Below are 21,425 nucleotides of genomic sequence, written 5' to 3'. Positions count from 1 at the left end.
ATTTTAAACAGACAAACTAAGGGTTAAGTGGGTCAACACTTGTAATCTCTGTGATTGTGGAATGGAATGAAAAACTATCCCATCACAAAGGAAGAATGAAATCACTAAATTGTATAGTTCAAATCAGTCCAAAATCCAACTATTAATACTTTAAATTCTATTTCGGATAGATTTTTAGTGTAATGGGTAATGCAAAAGTGTAATGGTTTTCCAGTAATGGAACAGAGCATGGACTCTGGGGCTGGACTACCTGGGTTCAAATTCTATTTCCATAACATACTAGATGTGCAGGTTTAGATACACTAATTTACCCTCTCTATGCATCTTTTTCCTCATCCATAAAAGGAGAATAATATCAGTTGTACATCATAGGTTATTGTGCCGTGCAAAGAGAAAGTGCTATATGAATATTTAGTATTATTAGGTATATTTCAGAAAACTTCTAAAGGACATTGTTATCTCCCTATTCTTAGTTCAATTAAACAGTTATATGTAAAACCAAATAAAAGTCATCGGATTTAGGTCACAAAACAACCCTTTTGCTAGTCACATAAGGAAAAAGGATAAAAATGAAATCCTTTCTTCAAAATTAGCTTTAACTGAAAATAAGATTTTACCAATAACATAATCATACACTTGACTTTTAGAGGCAAGACATTCTACTTAAACCTATATGCTTCAATGAAAAACACATTTGACAGACAATAACAACTTATTTTAAAACATTTACATAATTTGAAACATTGCTCTATGAACAAAATACATACTTCTGTGGTGATCTGTTATCAACTTCAGCCTTCAGCCGTAAATTCTCCCTCACTAGGCCACCATTTTCCAATTTTAGTTTTTTATTTGCCTTTAAAAAAATGAAAAATAATTAAGTATAAGCTAAAATAAAAGTGCTTGTGAAATTTACAACATGAGCCACCAGTATTTTTTAGAGTGATAATAGCAGAAAACTGAATGCTGGAACATGGCCTTCAGAAACTTAGAATCACCACAGGGAATGACTTATGAAATTGTGAATAACAACCAAGCATTTTAAATCCATATTCTCCAAGCACTTTGCAAATCTCCTATCCAGGGAAATAAACGGAGCTATGTTAGTTACGAGTCATTAAAGGACTATAATGATTCTCCCCCACACCCCCTTTTCCACATAAGTGAATATTCTAAGCATGGTAACATTATACAATATACAATCACTCACAAAACTAATGCTAAGAGTTAAATTCTTGAGCCATAATATTGATTTTTGGTTGCTACTTAACAATAGTTTTTTCTTCAAAAGGCTTCCCCAAATGCCCTGGCTCACAACTTCTGAGACTCTCAAAATTTAGTTAATATTTTCTAATAAATTCTATGGATCTCTTGATTAAACAATAAAAAACCCAAGTATGGTTTTCTTTTTTCTAATTCTGACACCTAAAACTTGCTTAACAAAACATTAATTGCTATAAAATCTAGAACAATCATGTCAAACTCATGGCCCATGGGCTGCATGCAAACCACAATGAATATTTTTGTGGCCCAGGCAATATAATGATGCATAAGAAATGTTTTAATAAAAATTTCATAACTTAATTTTTATAATATCTTGTTATACATAATTATTAATAATAAAGTACAATGTTCACTAATGACTAATTACTATAATCGTGTTGCATTCATTTCCTTCACATGCCTTACCGCCCAGGCGCACCATTTCCCTCCACTAATACTAGCAGCAAATATTTTAGCAGCCAATTACCATTAGTCTTGTACTGACTTGTTTGATATGTGCAACAGGAAATATTTCACTTTTGGAGAATAAAAAAAATGGGTTTATTTGTTTTATGCTTATTAATTTGTGCAGTTATTCAGTGTCTGGTAAGTTAATGTTCAAGAAAAAATATTAATTTATTAAAATGTTCTATTATTTTATGTTAAAGATTACTCATTTACTTCAGTCCTTTGTATTCAGCATGTCTCTATCGAAATAACCCTACATTTCTATGAAAATTGAAGCTTTTGTGTTTTTGCGGCCCACATAAACTTAAACATTGTTTATTTGGCCCGTGTTAGCCTTTGAGTTTGACATGCTTGATGTAGAGGCCCGATATTGATTCTGGACAGCCTAAAAAGAAATGTGCCTAGATTACAGAGGTTCCTTAAAAGTTACTCCTGTAAATGCCCTAGTCATTGCATTTATTAATTCCATAGAAAAATAAAACTCTGTGGAGTAGAAACCAACCTCATGAACCTGGCAGGAAAAAGTCTTTGTTAGACTAGAACCTTCACTTTCAAAGTGAACAGGTCATAAGAACTGTTGTCAACAAAAAGGTTTAAACTAGGAAAACTTAAAAACAGATTTCAAAAATTTGACCAATGTTTTTTTTACCAGTTTCCAGAACTTCTGACTATATTACTTGCCTAACCACAGACAAATAAATACCCTAAGAGCATGATAAGAGAAGCAAGGCAGAGAATAAGGCACCAGCCTAACTCTCTTAGATTCATCCAGGTTCCTTTTGGGCTCTGAGCAACTGCTAGTCTTTATGGCTGTAAAACAACAAGGACTGTGGAGGGTTAATTCTTTAAGTGACTGATAAACACCATTACTGCCTCTCTGAAGATATAAGGAAAGTCATTTACTTCCTCATAGACACAGACAATGAATTAAGCTTTCAAGCACAGGACCATAAGAGGAGGAGGCACTTAGTGAATGCTTTTTGATGATGCTGATAAGCTTAAATTAGAAACTCACTTGAGATTTCTTTTCTCCATCCCCTCTGTATTGTATCATTATATTTTAAGATCTCTCGCCAGCCTATGGCTGGCTAGTTCCTCAAAAATCAGGAGATATTTTCAAGTTCAGAAGGGTTAGGAGGGTAAAGATTACACAAGGTGAAGTTTTCTTATTTTTTGCATCTAAGAGAGTAATGAAATCTTCAGCTATTTTGTATTCTCAACACTGACTGGGTAGTGAAACTAGCCTCATAAAAGTTCAAAACTCACCCTGTCCTAAAAAAAAAAAAAAAAAAAAAAAAAGGCATTTTCACTCATCTTAAATAATCTTTTATTCTGAATCTTTTGTACCCTTGTTTTTGATTTATAGTACATAATTTTATCCTTCATATATTCAAGTTTTTCCCCTGTAGTCCATGTTTTTAGATTCATTTATGCCCCAGGTTATTGCCTAGTACTACCTAATACCATCCAAAATTGGCTTACTAAATAACCCACATAATTCTGAGGAATCAGGATAGCTTTGAGTATTGAATTAACATATGGTCTTTAAAAAGCAAAGAAAAACTGTGTTTTATGTAAATTTCTTTTACATACATCCCCTACACCAAGCTTAGAAGCCCCGAGTAAACTTTATACCAAGCATCATGATCTAAGAAACACTGATTGCCAAAAACTTAAATAAAGTTTAATAAATATAAATGAGATCATACAGAACTTACTGATGGCTCAAGAAGAGGAAAGGAAGTTAAAGGAGACATTGATAAAGGTAGATTGATAAATAGTGTAACTTCCCAGTTGTCTCCTTTTTGTGTCCTCTTCTTAGACAAATCAACATGCTATCAATATTAACTATCAATTCCAAAGAAAATGCACACTTCTCCTAAACTTACAATAAACTCAGTGCCATTATGTAATAGTTTATTTTGTTTCTGTAAACGCATTGGGTTCTCTTCTTTCTCTTATTTGGGCCCAAATAAAATTCGTGTGTGTGTGTGTGAAAATAGCTTATTATTTACACTAAGCTGCAGATGTTTTTCTGCTACTTAACCTCACTAAGGATCTGAGGATGAGGTACTACTTTAAAATATCATATAGAGCCCATTAATGATTTTAAGAAGTGGAATTTGGTAAGTCAACATAGTAATAGTGTTATAAGGGAATGCAGATACTTTAAATGGGTGGTTATGGGTGTGGGCATCACAAAACCATCTTCAATTAGCACAAAGGACTTCACTGTGGATAAACTTAAAATCAAGCTAAAGGATAGTCCCTTTGGCCAACAAAGCTCAACAGCACTTGATTATAACCTCCAGTGATGATTGCATGCATCTCATCTCCTTTCCTAGACTGGAAAATCTTAGAGGCTTGGCTTCTTCACCTATGCTTTCTCTATCTTGTTGGATGGATGGAATAATTTGAAAAAAATGAACCTGCCTCGTAAGGCACAATATTCTTTTGCATAAAGTAGTCTAAAGAGGCTACTCAGAGCTCTCTTGATGTTAGTCATTATGTCTTTAACTATTTACAATATTAAATATCAGAGAATGGTAGTGCTAGAAAAGATAAAATCAAAGTCTTTCATTTGATAGGTAAGGAAATGGATATGTTTTTGTTTTTATGCATACAGTGCAGTCACTGACATAAGCTTTAAAAAAGTTAAGGTAAACCACAAAGAGGGGAAATAGAAACACATCCTTTAAATTGATGGCATTCTCCTACAAGAAGATGCAAACTCATATAAAAGCACTAGAGTCTCCAATTATAGGCACAAATGGAACCACCTTATATTTCTTGGCAGCTAATGACATTTTAGGAGAAAAAGTTTTCCTATTCCTTATTAATGCTCATTCAGGAATTTCTGTCCTTTCCCCACAAACCATCTAATGATGAGTCAAGATAATATGGCTATTTATACTTCTGAAGGTACTTACAATATTATAGAATTTAAACAAAAACTATAATAGAAATTTAAAAGCTACATATATTAAATTTTTAAAAAAATCACAACTTACCTCCTTTAACTTATCCACATCATCTTTCACTTTTTCATAGATTTCATTAGCTGTTCTAAGTTTTTTCTTCCACTCTGCTACAGTTTCTGGGTCAATTTTACTTGAATTATCTGCAACTGGATGTTTGTCTTCATTTTGATTGCCCTGCATCAAGGTTAAAGGATCTAAAATAGTCTTGATCTGTGACTCCAAGCTGAGATTTTTATTCTTAAGCTCTTCTACCTCTTTCTGCAGACAATCTATTTCATCCTGAAAAAGCATTGCATAGCCATTAGGTAGACACAAACACTAAGCAGATACATATACTAACCAAGGGTTTTTACATTTTATACTCAGAATTCTGTAGATACAAAAATTCTTTATGTATCAGAATAGTTTTGGATGCAGAAAATTACAGCTGAAATTCTCAAAATGTATTTCGACTTAGATAAAAACTGGCATTCTCATAAAAAAAACAACTGGTATTTCCACTGGTTTCATTTAGATTCAATGATAGTTTGTGGTTTTAAAAAATAAAAATGTCAAATGTCAAATCTTTTATTCTATTTAAGATATCCAGGAAACATGAATTCAACAAGGAAATAGATTCCTCAGAATTCTAAGGCATGTTTTACTAAGGAAAATTAAAAAATACAGTATTGATGTAGGTAATCTATTATGGTTTTGTTTGACGATTATATTTTTGCTTATGTATTTGAAATAGGAGCTGAAATCATAAGCTATTTCCTCCCACTTTCCATTTCAGAATAATATCTGTAGTTAATTTTTATTTTCTACATTCTGGTTCTTCAATAACCACTGTGACTAAGTATTAGATTTCAACATCTGGAACTGCTTATAATCTTAAATCCAATTGTTAAACATTTAAACTAGAACTCTTTTTTGTAATACCATTTATTCATCTACAACAGGTATCCTTTCTTAAACTAAGACCACGAGAAATTCTACTGTTAGAAAATAAACTCCAAGTAGCTCAATAGGCCAGTGATCTCCTAAAGGATTAATTTAATGCGTACCTAAGTATAATAAATATTCATTATGTATGTGAGAATACATTTTAGAATTAATACATTACTATTTACTATTTTAAATCACAATACATTTCATGTTAAATAGCATTATAAAATAAGAAAAATCACTGTTTGAATTGATATATTAATGAATAAACAAATGTAAGCAGAAATACACATATATGAATGAACATACCAGTGAATTTATTGGAAGAAACAAAACAAAAACAGAATGAGGACTACAGTCATCAATTGCCAGAGCATGCATAATGCTTTGTGGGGGTTGAAAGACTGTCTTTCATAAGAGGGTTTCTTTTATTTCCCAATTTCTTGAGAGAGCGAATACTTACAAAATGATGTATATGTTGAGGACAGATTTTAAATTAAAACAAAGGAAAAAAAGGAAATGCTTCTATCTATTCCTTTCCTCCATTTGAAATAGGAAAGGAAAAAAGAACTCATCGAATAAGACATTTTAAAATTGGCATTTAAATAAGATTTCATTGGATGTTTACTCTAAGAAGTCCAGGGTCTGAGATAGCTCAGTTTTACCTTGAATTCAATGCTATCATCATTTTAAATTTTAATTATTATTTACCTCATATTCTTTGTGGAGTAACTCAAGTCTAGTTTTCCGAAGGTGCTTCCGGACTGTATGGCTTAGCATAGGTTCACTTTCACTTGTCCCTCCTACGTGAAAAGAAAAAAAAACCATACCTAACTTTTCACTCTAATTTGGGCAGAATGAAAATGAGCCTTTTTCTTATTGTTTTATATCGTTTCCTAGCTTAATTTTTACTTATATACATATTTGGGGCTGCCATCTTGGCCTTTTCTCTATCTCACACTGGAGAAAAGATAATTATCAAATAATACCTTAAGAGAGAAACAAGATGGCAGTGTAGGTAAACACCAATACTTGCTGCCTCCCGCAACCACATGAAAATTACCACTAAAATACAGAACAACCATCATTCAGAACTGCCTGAAATCTGGCTGAATGGAAGTTCTGCAACTAGAGAAGTAAAGAAAGTGTATTGAGACAAGTCCAGGAGACATATCAGATCTACCTAATACATAGAAATAAACACAGGAAAGTAGCTAAAATGTGGAGATGAAGAAACATGTCACAAATGAAAGAAATAGAAGCAAGCAAACTACCAGATACAGAGTTCAAAACAATGGTTATAAGATTGCTCAAGGATCTTTTTTCTTTTTTTATTGGCGCAATTTTTATTTATTTATTTATTTATTTATTTATTTATTTATTTATTTATTTATTTTTGAGATTCTTTGCAAAACACAAGATAATAGAAAGCAAATGCATCTGGCCTGAGGAAACAAAAAACACCCAATCAAAAGAGCAAAAAAGAAAAAGTATCCAAAAATATAGAGATAGTATAAAGAGCTTCTGGGACAGCTTCAAGCGTACCAACATACACATTATGGGGGTGCCAGAAGAAAGAGAGCAAGATATTGAAATCTGTTTGAAGAAATAACGACAGAAAACGTCCCCTACCTGTTGAAAAAAACAGAATTACAAGTCCAGGAAGTGCAGAGTCCCAAACAGGCTCACACCAAGACACATCATAATTAAAATGCCAAAAGTTAAAGACAAAGAGAATCTTAAAAGCAGTTAGCTACCTCTAAGGGAGCACTCTGTCGACTGTCAGCTGATTTCTCAACAGAAACTTTGCAGGCCAAAAGGAGTGGCAAGAAATATTCAAAGTGATGAACAGCAAGTATCTACAACCAAGATTACTCTACCCAGCAAAGCTATCATTTAGTAATGAAGGCCAGATAAAGAGCTTCAAGATAGGAAAAAGCTAAAGGAGTTCAGCACCACCAAACTAGCATTATATGAAATGTTGAAGGGTATTCATTAAGAAGAGAAGAAGAAGAAGAGGAGGAAGAGATAAAAATATGAACAATAAAATGGCAATAAATTCATATCTATCAACAATTGAATCTAAAAATAAAAAAAACAAAAAATATAATAAACAAAATAAACTAATTAATAAAATAGAAACATGGAACAGACTGAAGAATCTCAGAGAAAAGGGGTGAGCTGGGGGGCAGGAAGAGATCCATCAAAGATCTTATATGCATATATGCATTACCTACGGACATAGAAAATAGGGTGGTAATGGCTTAGGGTGGGGTGGGAACTAGGTGGAGGGGGACAATGGGGATAAAAAGGGGAACATCTGTAATATTCTCAACACTAAAGGTTTTAAAAAAAGTTAAATGCAAAAACAAAAGTAAGAAAAAAACCAGTTGAGTTCATTTATCTGTGTATCTTATTATAGTAAACTCATTAAAGGTAAATGCTATATTTTATTAATTATCACATTTGGACTACCAGACAATTCTTAAATAATGATAAAATCAATGATTATTCTTATATTTAACCAATAAATTATATAAATAATGTTATCTATATACTTAATATATAATTATCCATATATTATCCATATGTCATAATATATAATACATATACATTATATTGTATATTATATAGTCAATTTATTCATTCCAGCATACCTAATCACTGGTAACACCCTAAAAAGATTAATGTGCCATTTCATTGATTTTAACAACCTAGTTACAATGTATTATAAATCATAGCATTATTGTATGCCAATAATGACTCGTTACAAATACATCCTAAATGAATTCTTCCCAAGAGCTTTTCACTTAAGCTGTGGTTACCTTCTTTGTTCTTCTTAGCATCATGATAGTAAAGGCATTTTACAGATGTTCTTTATCAGGATATTCTATCCAAAGGCTATAGATGAACTATTTTATTTGAGAGAATTTATGAAATATTTCTTACATATGAATGAAAGAAGCCAGGAGAAGAGACATGAAGAGAAGCTGCTAGAAAAAAAACATTTAAATTATTTTAATAATCTAACCTCATATTTTGCAAGAAAAAAACTTGACTCCTTGGTGAAGTTCAGTACAGGAAAAAAACTAGTGGCAGAGAGGTTAATACTATAGCATGCAGCACAGCAGAGAAATATTCCTCTGTCTTCACCCAGGTACCTAAGGAAAAAACCTTGAAGCCATCTCTAATTCCTCTTTCAGATCTCTGAGTTACAAAATCTTACTATAGTTTTTGTATTCTAGCTTATATCTTCTTTTCCATTTCCATTGAAAAAATTTTATTCAAGTCTATTTTCACTAATTTGGGACTAACACAATGACTTCTTAAGGTTTCTGAAAGGTGTCTCCCACACAAAGCTAATGATATATACGCTTTCAATTTTTCCTGAAGCAAAAACAAACAAAAATCATTTTAATTTCTACAATCTAACAGAAATAACTTATATGAGCAGAATAAAAATCCAACTCTTTAAATGTTTTATTTTGCAAGGATCTTCTAGTTCAAGTTTTTTGTTTGTTTGTTTGTTTGTTTTTAAATATGTCTTATTGACTTTTTTACAGAGAGGAAGGGAGAGGAATAGAGTTAGAAACATCGACCAGCTGCCTCCTTCACAACCCCTATTGGGGATGTGCCCACAAACCAAGGTACATGCCCGTGACCAGAATCGAACCTGGGATTCTTCAGTCTGAAGGCTGATATCATATCCACTGAGCCAAACTGACTAGGGCTTCTAGTTCAAGTTTTATCCTCCCTCTTACCTGCACTAGTACAGAAATGAATGTGTTTTTGCACGCTTAATCCAGATTCACATTTTCCCTCACCTGGGCAAGAACCTCCTACCTGACCATCTCACATTTTGTCTCTCCCCTACAGCCCAACCTACACAATCACTTGAGTAGCCTTCCTCAAGCACTTGGATCATGCAACTTCTTTGCTCAAAACCATCATACATACCTCACCTTTCTTCTTACCCAGAGAGCAAGTTACTAACTTAATTTGTCACTAAATTCTCAATTTACCTTTATAGTCTTATTTCAGTAGTCAATCCCAAACTACTGTTAATTTTCAAAAACATGCTTTTTGTTTTTCTACCTTTAAACTTTAGTTCATGCTATTCCCTCTGAATAAAATACCTTCCCTAATCTTTATCAGGTGAAATTTTATCAATCCTTAAATCCCAACATAAAGGCCACCTGCTTCTTGAAGCCTTTCTCAATGTTGCTACGTGAACTTTTCTTGCCTGAACACTCGAGGACTTTTTCTGGCTTTCTCATGTGCTGCTTTAAACTATTAATATTTTGATCTACATGCACAGCCCCTATCAGAATGTAAGTTCCATGGAGTTCTAAGATTTCTTATAATGCTTTGTGTTCCTCAGTTGCTCCACTTATAGATTATAAAAATGACCAATCTATTCAGTATGATATTGGCAAAATAACATCATTGAAAGTTGTCTATTTTGGTCTTCCTCCAAATAGACACTACTTAGAGATTGTTTCAAATCCATTTCTATGTGCTCAGAAAATAGGCCCTTACCGATAATCTCTTTGCAAGGATTTTCAGGAGTGATGGGGACTCTGCAAGCTGGACACTGGCTATTATTCTTCAACCACAAATCGATACAAATTGAACAAAATACATGATTGTTGATGCATATGACAGGCTGGCGTACCTTTGGGAAAAAAAAGAAAAGAAACATTATTTTTGGTACAGGGCAATAGTCATAACTAGAATCCCAATAGATTTAGTTAAGAGCAAACAAATTGCTTCTCTAGAGTACAGCAGTATAGCTACTTCTGTTACCACATTGTTTCTTATCTACAATAGGTTTGACAGAGATACTAGCTGAGATATTTGAAACATCTGACATATATGGTGGGTCAAAAGTATGCTTACAGTTGTTCATTTGGAAAATATAATAATTAAATAATAATATAAGAATAAACTGTGAGTCTCATACTCACAATTGTAAACCTACTTTTGTCCTATTCTGTATTATGAAATGGTTTTACTTTATTCCAAATCACACTCATGTCCAAAAAGAAAATGAATTTTGTTCCACTAAAGGCTGTGACAATTTTCCTTCAACTATTCTATTTTAGAATTTTGAAATGAGGAATAGAATGTTCTTTAAAGATCAAGTCCAAGCACCCATTTAATACTTGAATACTTCTCTCAATTGATTCTACTATATTAGAGAGCAACAGCAACCAACAATTAAGCATTGGCATCTTACTGGAAAGTCTCACAAACCAGAGACATGAAAGCTAAAACAACCTTAAAAAGCATGAATACCACTCTCAGGTGGCTTATAACCTAAACAGCAAACAAGATGACAGATATTGGCATACATCTAATACACAAATCTATGACTCAATTTAAACAAATACACATAATAATTCTTTACATTAATACAGTCATATATTTTACAAAGGACTTTCACATACATTTTCTCTTTCTCTTTTTGTTTTGCTTTGTTTTAAATAACCCTGTGAGGTAAAGAGTAAATATACTTTATAGATAAGGAAACCCATGTGGTTTGCTCAGGGTTAACTAGGTGTTTTGGCTGTGTTTAATTGTTTTATCAGAGGGAAAATAAATAGAAAAGTTGCTTTTGTTATGCCTGACATCATGCTTTGATTGTTCACATATTTATTATTTATCTCCCCAGAGGGAAGATAAAAGAGAGAAACTGCTTTAGTTTTTCTGCCTGATATTACATGTTTGTTTATATATTCATTATCTATCTGCCCTTTTAGAATGGAGGCTCCACCAGAGCAAGAACTTCCTTAGTTTCATTCGTTCCCAAACCCCTACTGCCTAAAAGACAGCCTAATACACAGTAGGCACTCAACAGAGGTTTTGATGGATGAAGTAATTGCTATTAAGACAGTATTTAGCATTAAATTCAAGTTGGGAACTTGAGAGAGGGAATAATGACTTAATATTCTTCAACACAAATTTAACAATAAAAACAAAAAAGAAATGCTTAGATTTTCATTTGATTTACATGGCACTTTTACTGCAGGACTCAAAACACTTTATAGTCATTTTCAATATTTTCTTGTTCTAATATTAACAATACTATTGTAGAGTCCTCCAGTATTAGGGACCGGAGATCAAGGAAAAACAGAGGAAGTAGAGAAAGAAAGAAGAGACAGACCACCACAAACCACTTTCCACAGAGAAATTTCTTGTCTACCTCAATATATAAATATTCAGAATATGATTGTCAATTTTAAAGGGGTCCGTATCCTAAGAGAATTCACAGATGTATGGTGATCTGTGCCAGGCAGAAAATCAATTGAAGTCTCACTACAAAGTGCTTTCTGGATCTAGTTTGGCTTCCAAAATTTAGATACTCCCTTATTATGAACACCAGTATAAGAAAACTAAAGAGCCAAAACTGGTTTGGCTCAGTGGATAGAACGTGGGCTTACGGATTAAAGGGTCCCGGGATTGATTCTGGTCAAGGGCATGTACCTTGGTTTCGGGCACATCCCCAGTGGGGGGTGTGCAGGAGGCAGCTGATCGATGATTCTCTCTCATCGATGTTTCTAACTCTCTATCTCTCTCTCTCTTCCTCTCTGTAAAAAATCAAAGTATATATATAAAAATAAAAATAAAGAGAAGATCTTCAGCATGAATTTAAGCTTCCTCTTGGAGAAACCAATTCTAATTCATTTAGTTCAACTGATTTGATTGGACTAATTAAATTAAATAAATGACGATAAAGCACTCATATTCTTCCATCAGAATACTCTACCAGCAGCCCTTGCTTATCTGGGAGTGAGTGTGGTGTTGTGATTTATTAGAAATATATATTTTTGGTCATTCAGATAACCTAAATATATTTCTCAGATATTTGATCTTCATCCATAGCTCCTGGTCCACAGCTCCCAAACCCATAGGAATTTTAACAAATTTTAAAAGATGTTTCTTGTTATGTTAATGAGGTGATTTTGAACCAAAGGTGGGGGCTGGTTGCTGGTAGGAGGAACCAATTTTGAGGACAGAGGAATGGAACTTTTAGTCCTATCCCCTAGTATGCTTTTACTATGTTTGTACTATGGTCAGTATTTTCCATAGAGGGGAAAGGGCTTGAGGCTGGTAAGTCAACAATTGCCAATAACTCAGTCAATCATGACTAGTAATTTAGCCTCCATATAAACCCAAAAGGACAGATGGAAGGAGACTTGACTTGAGGTAGTGAACACACTATACAATATACAAAAGATGTGTTACAGAATTGTACACCTGAAACCTACATAATCTTATAATTTTATTAACCAATGTCACCCCAATAAATTCAATTAAAATACCCAAAAGAACGGCCTGTCAGCCCTTTTTCAGAGAATCAGAGTGCTTCCACATGACACCATGACAAGTCCCATGCCCCCAGAAGACAGACAGAAGCTGCTTTGGTTCAGACCTCAGCCTGTATATCTCTTCAACTGGCCATTGATTTATATCCTTTAATATCCCTTGTAATAAATCGATAATCTAGCAGGGAAAAGTGTTTTTTTTTGAGTTCTGTGAGCTGTTCTAGCAGATTAATCGAACACATGAAGGGGGTCATGGGAAGCTCTGTCCAAAGTACTGGTAACATTCTGTACTTGTGACTGGCTTGTGAAGAAGTGGAAGGCAGTCTTTGTGGGACTAAGCCCTTTCTTTACCCATGAGAGAGGGATCTGATCCACAGAGAGCAAAGATCCTAAAAAATAAGAAGAATTTTATTTTTTAATAAAAATAAAGCACAATAGGGAGACCCAAAGCACAAGGGGGAGATTTTGGCTTATAGGAGTGAGAATCTGTCTTCCATAGAAAATGGAACACTTAGGGTATGAGAACTAACACAAAACATTTGGATAATCTATGGGTAGAAGATTACAGAACTCATGTTGCAACTGTTCTAATTGCTTATATTTTGTCATTAAATATTAGGTGAGATTAACTGCTGAAAGTGAGAAACGGAGAAGGACATCAACTTGAGAAAACAGAAAAATAAAGCAGTTATTTTTAAAAGTGAGAAAGTAAATTTACTAGGTACATGCAGCAGGATTGCCAAACACTACGGAGTTCCTATTTGTGGTTTTAACTGTAAAGATGAATTAACATAGGTGTGTATTTTCTTGCCAACTTTTAGCTACTTAGGTTTAGGCAGGAAGTAAATGAGTTGAAGTTTTGCCAAGAAGAAAGAGAGACAAGGACTGATGATAATAGATGACCATGGTTAATAAGGGAAATGAGTTCTTGAATGGTAAAGACAGTGAAAAAGTGAGAGAATTATAGAGTCAATGGATGGGTCTGGGTAAAGCTGAAATACTGCTAGAGAGTAGGCGTGATGGGAAGAGGATCAGAGACTGAAATGCTTCTAGCATTTACTAGAGGTGGTACAGCTACGTTCTCTGTTTTATCTTGAACCATCTTATGACATAGTCCTATTTCTCTCTTAATCTCATATATCACGTAGTGTTAACATATTTTCTATGGTGACAACTTCTGAGAATCCTCTGTAACTAGACCCCAGTAAAATGGCAGAGCTTGAGAAATAAACCCAGGGCTAAGTCTAGTTCTGTCTGAGGTATTTGACCTTGGGTAAGCCCTTTAGTTAAAAGAGGCATCTTTCTGCCTCTGAAATTGTAGTTTAACCTAAGTATATTTTTCATTCAGGTATTAGCAATACTTCAAACAAAGAAAACAAACAAAAAAGAAGGAACGGAAAGGTAACAATATTGCTATATCCATTTGCCCAGAAGACAACTCCATATAAGGTTCTTGTAGCTGCCTCAACCATAATATGTCCAAAACCAAACTTGGCCTCCTTATAATCTCTCCTCCCACACTCCTATGTACAAGGTAAGAAAATTAAATGCTATCTTCTTTGCAATACCTTCACTAATAGTTCTTCTTACATTCCCTCTTGTCTAAGTTAAGGGGACTATCCCTCCTCTGCTACCACCACTTGGGCTAGAATACTCAGAACTGTCTCTGACTCACTATTTTTACTTCTCCTGAACATCCAATCCAATCTGTCACCAAATTCTGGTATCATTTATCAAGTCTAAGAAGCCAGAGTTTTTAAGATGCATCAATAAGCAAAAGAAAGGAAAAATGCTAATTACTATAAGATACAATCAGGTGGAAAAAAGTACATCTCAGAATAGTTAAAATATACTAAATCTGTCTCTAAATGTTAATTGCCTATCATCTATCCCTTCTTTCCCATCATCACCTTAATAATGAATTCAGGTTCTCATTCTTTACCCTGATATATTGTAGTAACTCCTTCCCAAGCTTCCTTGCTTCCAAGTGTTCACTTCTGGCCAGTGCTACGCCAGTGCTACCTTCCTAAAATATGGATCAGCAACTTTCACTGTTCTTTTGCAAAACAGCAATGTTTTTTTTGTTTATTTGTTTTGTTTTTTTCTGCTCGTAGTTTTAATTATAGCATTCAAGAGCAGCATAATCTGTCTGGTTCTTTAACAGCTATTTCCCTTGATTTGCTATTTTAATATTTGGCATAACCTACAATTCAATCACATGGTCTACTTAATGTTCACCAAAAAGAATACCAATAGTGGAGGCTCCCTACTTATTTTGCTTTCATTTCTTATCTCGATGTGTCCTGTTGGTCTTCAGTTTCCCCAATCAAAATAAAATCCCTCTCATCTATGAATATGAAAATCAACTGCTAATTCTTCACTAATCCTTTTTAGAAGTGCCTGAGACTTTTTCTGATTCTCATAAGGGTCCCCATTATGTACTGATTTAATGTTCACTTCTTTCTGTGTTGTGCTGTAGTTAGAAAATAGTTTACATCCTCATTCCATATTAGATTTCAGGATCTTTGGCGGTAGTGGCAATGTCCTGCTCATCCTTGTATTCACCTACAGCACCTGATAGAATGCTTCAAATACTCTAAAATAAACATGAATTTTTATATATTAAAAAGAAAGGCTGAGATAATGCTCTTAAAAGCATTTCAAAAAGCAAAGGTCAATGGCCACGGTGAAACTATGAAAAACCAAAATTTTAATCTTTCTATTTAATTTATCAAAATATATACAAGAACAACCAGTCAAACTACTTGACTATCTGCTAAGAGTCTTTAGCAATGTCACCTACAGGAGAATCATTTTCACTGTTCAATATCTGGTACCGTTACAGAATAGGAAGAAGCCAGGAAATTTTTAGGAGAAGTGAAGAGGGAAACTAAGATAGCTAAATAGCAGTTTGCAGCATCTATTAAATCCCATTTTTCCTAAGCACAGGATACTTAAGAGTAAGAGGTCTGCACTACTCCCCAATCAGAGGATAAATAGTAAACACCCAGCCTTTAAAACCCCTGAGAGTGAAGGTCCCAGGGCTCTCCCTCCAGGAAGCAAGGCCCAGGGCCATTCATTCCCTTCCCTTTGTCCTCTTGTCCTTCCCCACAGGCACATATCCCCTAACCTCTAAGGGACCGTATGAGACATGCAACCAGGGGAGCAATGGTCCTTGCTTCACTGTCCTAGAATGTTTTTACTGTGCTCAGTAAATTCTTGCTTGTTTTTCTACACTTTGTCTTTTGATTGAAATCTTCCCTCGTCTCACCAGTAAAAGTACTGTCACTGTCACTGTGATGGATTTTTAAACAGTTGACTAATTCATTTCTTTGGACTAAGTAATTATTAGATGATGACTTCTGAATTTAAATTTACCTTAGATGTAGAGAAACCTATATAGGAGAAAGAATTACTTAGCCAAATTATTGTACTCTGCTTACTTGACTATAACATACAGGAGCAAAATACAAAGAATCTATCCCTCCCTCAATTCCTGTCCACCCATCTATCTCAATCCAGATTCTGCTATATACAACACCAAAACACATGATAATGCTTTTTAATAGATCTTCCCAAGACACATAAATAGTCATAATTTGCCTATGTTAAGGTTTAAATCTAATTTAATCTCAAATGAGGTCTCTGACAATAAAACAGTACTCTTCCTCCTATATAATAAAGAGGTAATATGCAAATTGACCATCACTCCAACACAAGATGGCCACCTCATGTGGTCAAAGATGGCTGTCCCCAAGATGGCCTCCACAAGATGGCCAGCAGGGGACCAGACCGAAGGGAGGCAAGTTAGGGGTGACTGGACCAGCAGGGGAGGGCAGTTGGGGTGACCAGGCCTGCAGGGGAGGACAGTCCTAGGTGCAGCATGATTAAACTTATAAAGCTGTAACTTTTCACCTTTTACTAAAACAATTGTGGGCCACATTTGCCTGTCAGTGGTGGCAAAACACAAAGTCGCTCAATAAAAATATTTCATGAAACAATGTCTTGGCTTCACAGTTTGAATTCTAACTGAAGAGTTAAATATCTGGAATTATTAGAGAGAGATAATCTGCTCTCAGCATTCTGGTGGCAGTATCAAGATGTCACTTAACAGATATCCTGAGCTAGATCATTCATATATTGCTGCCGGTCCACTAGTTCAAGGCATGGTAAAAAATTAAGGAGAAATAAGCAAGAGAATATGTTATACATAAATCATCCCACAGGATGTGTACCTAACTTCCTCAGGACACATAGAGCCCTTACTTACAATATTGACAGGGTTGCTAAACATTATTGGGCAGAGATAATTCACCTTTAAGACTAAGGTAAGACAGAAATAGTAAATGCAAAATGTCTAAACTTTCCAATTTTGAGTACTACATTTGTATTCAAAAGACTACGCATTACTCACCTGCATACTTAGGCTATCTCCACTACTGCTTTCCAGGACATTCTTCCCTACCCACAACCCAATTAGCATCTATATTATCTCTTCAGATTTAAGGTCTCGCACACCCCCATCTCCTTTAAGGTAATATGCACCTTCACACACACACACACCCTCCCCCAGTCTCCCAGTGACACTCAAAAAATAATGGCTCCTTAATTCTATTGAACAATCAAAAGAGAAGGTTGCTGATGGCAAGATTTTGGGACAAATGGTGAGGGTAGCACAAAGCTTATTGGGAAGAGAGCTGGGAAAGGCAAACCTGAAGGCAGATCTCAGAGGCAGCTAGAGATGCTGTGTCAGGGAAGATGAAATAAAGTGCTACTCAAGGCCAGATAGCCTCCAGTAACCCAAAAGTAGATGTGTGAATGGGAGGGTAAGTAGCAAAAGCAGATCAGATTGGCTTCAACTATACAAAAGGTTATGGAACCAATTAAAACCCCTGAACATCCTGTGGCAATTTCCAGAACAAACAGGTACCACTCTGTTGGGAATGCAAATCATCTAGTGAGTGCTAGCCTCACAAAGCAACTGGGAAGAACCAGTTACTAGAAAAGGCTGGTTTCCTTAGTTTGATGGCCTGCCTCTGTGCCAGAGTAAAGATGAATATTTATTGAATATTAATTACTAAGCACTGCATATGAATTACTACATGTAATCCTCCAATAACCATCAACACTCCAATGAGTGTTGATACTATTACCATTCCCATTTTACAGATAAGGTAACTGCTCTGAAAGAGATTAAGTAACTTGTCCTATATAAGATCATGTAACTAGTAAGTGGAAGAGCCTAGAGCTCATACAATCTGAACATAGAACTCAGGCCCTCAATCACTACACTTTTTTACCTCCATAGTAGACAGAAAAGAAAAAAAAATGCCTGTTTACAAAGCATGAATTTTTTATTATCAAATTAGAGGCCCAGTGCACAAATTCGTGCAGGGGTGGGATTCCTCAACATGGCCAGTGATCAGATGATCAGGGCTGGGGAGGGAGGGATGGAGGAAGTATGATTAGTTGGCCAGTGGCTGGGGAGGGAAAGGCCGAGGAAGGTTGGCTGGCATGGGGGAGGGACCACAGGAGGTTGGCTGTCTAGCCCCCATCGGGGTCATCGGGGCTGGTTAGCCAGGGAAAGGAACTATGGCAGGTTGGCCCACCAGGAGCAGGGATAGTGGGAGGTTGGCCAGCCAGCCCCATCAGGTTCATCGAGTAGCCAGCTGGAAGGGAGGGACCACGGGAGGCTGGCTGTGGGGGTATAATGACCACCATGGGGCAGCTCATGCACTGTCTGCCCCCTGGTGATCAGTGTGCATCATAGCGACTGGTCAACTGGTTATTCCATTACTCTGGCATATAGATAGATAGATAGATAGATAGATAGATAGATAGATAGATAGATAGATAGATATAGATATAGATATATATAGATATATATATATACACATATATATATGTAATTTTAGAATACAGCTTAACTAATACAGGGAAATGAGAGGTACCAAAAGTTTCTGTTGTCATGGATGAGCTAAAGTGAGTTTTTAGGAAGTAATCTGCTCAAGACAAATGGCAGCAATAGAGGTTCAAATCCCCGAGACTCTAAGCCTTAGTTTTCTTATTTTAAAAAAATAGGGAAACCAGTCCACTCTAGCTCACAGCCATGGTGAGAGGAGTAAATGAAACAAACACATGCAAAAGCAGCCTGTAATCTGCAAATCACCATGTTCTATTAGGCATTATTTTTGTTAAACACAGAAAGCAAAGGTAGCAGCCAGGCAGAACACATTTTCAACACAACTGCAAAAGACAGCCTATAAACTAATGGAAACTAGATATAACTCTACAACTAAGACCAAGTTAACACTTATATCCCAAGGGTATTTTTATCAGCCTTTAAGACTACTGTTGGAGGAAATCCACTCAGAATTTAACATGTACTTGTGAGAACTTCATGTCAAGGCCCAAATGTAGACTTATCAAATTACAAACACCATCTCCTCCTCCTAGTCATGAACTAGGCTCTGGTAGCAAACACCAGTTCAAATACCACCCTCCAAGACAGCATCCTTCATCTCTCCAATCAGAAGCGATCCAGACATCCTTTAGTGCCCTCACAGCACATATTTGCTACTTTGTTGGCATTTCATTCTGATTGGCATCAAGAGTTGCTAGTTGCCTCCCAGCCTGACTTCCTGCTACTTCTTGAACTCAGTCAATTCACACAGAACCCCAAACATCTAAAGCAAGTTGATCATCTTGTCTAGCACTCAAATATCTGCTCTCCGAGACTATATTTTTCACTTCTAATCCTGCACCTGTAGGTTCCGTCTGCACTTGGGGGTGAACACACACATGGTACATACACACACACACCACAGACATGAAAACAGTTCGGCTGGGAAAAGAAATCTAATGGTTCACTGTGTCTTCTCCCTTCTGGATCTATCTACAAGGTGAAGGGATGCTCTTGGAAAAACAGAACGAGGCACACAAGAAAATAGATGAATGCATCAGAACATCCAAAACCCAATATGGAATTTAGATGTCCTTTCTCTCCGCCTTGCTTTAAAAAACACTGCAGGCACCTCTTGCATCACAAAGAGTGGGGATGGTATATGTCCTGACGAACCCCTTTTTGGAAAGAAAGACCACACCTCTCATTCTAAACCCCACGCGGGCCGCGTGCTATTTACTGCTCCGGTGCTGAACTCAGCGCCGGGGAAGCCAGAGAGCGACCTTGGAAACGGAAGACTGACTCCCCCAGGAGCACCAGGGCCAAGAGCAGGGACACTCTCGCCGTGCAGGAGACGGAGGAACCATAAGGGAGGGCTCCAGGGATGTGCTTTCCCGGACTTCACCCAGCGCTCGATCCGGTTGCTAGGGGCGCGGAGCACCGCCGCGCCCCGGGCCCGACCCAGCCTCCTTCCAGCCGGCGGCGGCCTGTGAGGCCGCCCGTGGCGGCGGTGGGTGGTGGAGCCCTCGCCGCCCTCCTTCCCGACCCCAGGCCGCTGTCATCCTCTTGCTCCACCGAAAGGTGCACGCACGAACCCCTCCGTCCCCGCGCGCCCCCTGGGTGGCCGGGGAGGCGGCCTCGGGCGCCGGCGGGGAGCCCGGTGGGCGCCTCCCGCCCCGCGCCCGCGGCACCGGAGACCGCGCCGGGCTCCCACGGGCGACTCCAGCCCCAACCCGGTTCGGAGCTGCGCCCGGAATCACCCGTTACCTTCCCCAGGCAAATGTGGCACGTGATGGGCAGGGTGAGGGACAGTGTAACGTTCTGCACGGTCTGAGCCATGGCAGCGTTCAGAATCCCGCCAACACGGAAGTCCCGCCGGCCGCGGGGCGCGGCGGCGGCGGCGGCGGGGGCGGTGCGAGGCCGCTACGGCGGCCGGGCAGGGCCACAGCCGGCCGGGGCGAGGGGACGGAGCAAACGCGCTTCCCGAACGCGGTCGCCGAGGCTTTCTTTCCCCTTCCTCGCCTCATTCCTTTCATTAAAAAAAAACAAACAGATTTTTAATAAAAGCTTTCCTCTGGGTGGGGTCTGCAAGATTCCCGAGAATGGGAGGGGAGCCGTCTTACTGCCCGTATGGAGGATCTTGAAAGTTTGAGAGAGGAATCCTGAGGAGAGAAGAGGAAGAGAAATAAAAGTTATTCAATCCCCCAATCTGCACCGGAGCGTGGGGAAGCGGGGAGAGTTTTCCACCTAAAGAAAAAACCCTAACCAGCCTGCAAATGCACGGTGCAGTCGAAACAGGAAGAGAGAAAAGGCGATCTCTGCCTTATTAATGGTTCAGAACAGCTTTTCTGCCACTCTCAGCTGTCTCTGTAATTCCTAAATGACGTGATGTCACTTCAAGACAACCAACTGAAAAACATAAAAAATAAAAACAACCAACTGTGACTGCCTCTATCTGTTTCTGAGGCTGTGCTGGAGACATTGGATCGCAGCTTTCCCTGAAGACACCTTTCACCGCGGGCCCCTGGTTTTTATCTGCAACGATGGGAACCAAAG

The 21,425-nt window shown here is 37.1% G+C and overlaps 1 protein-coding gene across 1 annotated transcript in view; it reads right to left on the bottom strand.

The window, feature by feature from the left end:
- Positions 1 to 20,776, bottom strand: part of OBI1 (ORC ubiquitin ligase 1) — a 39,208-nt gene extending 18,432 nt beyond the window's left edge. The window contains exons 1-5 of the mRNA XM_084877117.1: positions 20,637 to 20,776; positions 10,179 to 10,314; positions 6,351 to 6,442; positions 4,743 to 4,991; positions 768 to 856 (exon numbers count right to left, since the gene is read on the bottom strand). Coding sequence (XP_084733243.1) covers positions 768 to 856; positions 4,743 to 4,991; positions 6,351 to 6,442; positions 10,179 to 10,314; positions 20,637 to 20,708 — 638 coding nt within the window. The 5' untranslated portion in view covers positions 20,709 to 20,776. The remainder of the gene's footprint in view (positions 1 to 767; positions 857 to 4,742; positions 4,992 to 6,350; positions 6,443 to 10,178; positions 10,315 to 20,636) is intronic.
- Between the last annotated feature and the right edge of the window lie 649 nt (positions 20,777 to 21,425).

Source organism: Pipistrellus hanaki (assembly GCF_964339955.1).
Source record: "Pipistrellus hanaki genome assembly, chromosome: 3".
Lineage (NCBI taxonomy): Eukaryota > Metazoa > Chordata > Mammalia > Chiroptera > Vespertilionidae > Pipistrellus > Pipistrellus hanaki.
The sequence above is the reverse complement of the archived record's forward strand: the minus strand, read 5'-3'. Positions and strand labels throughout refer to the sequence as shown.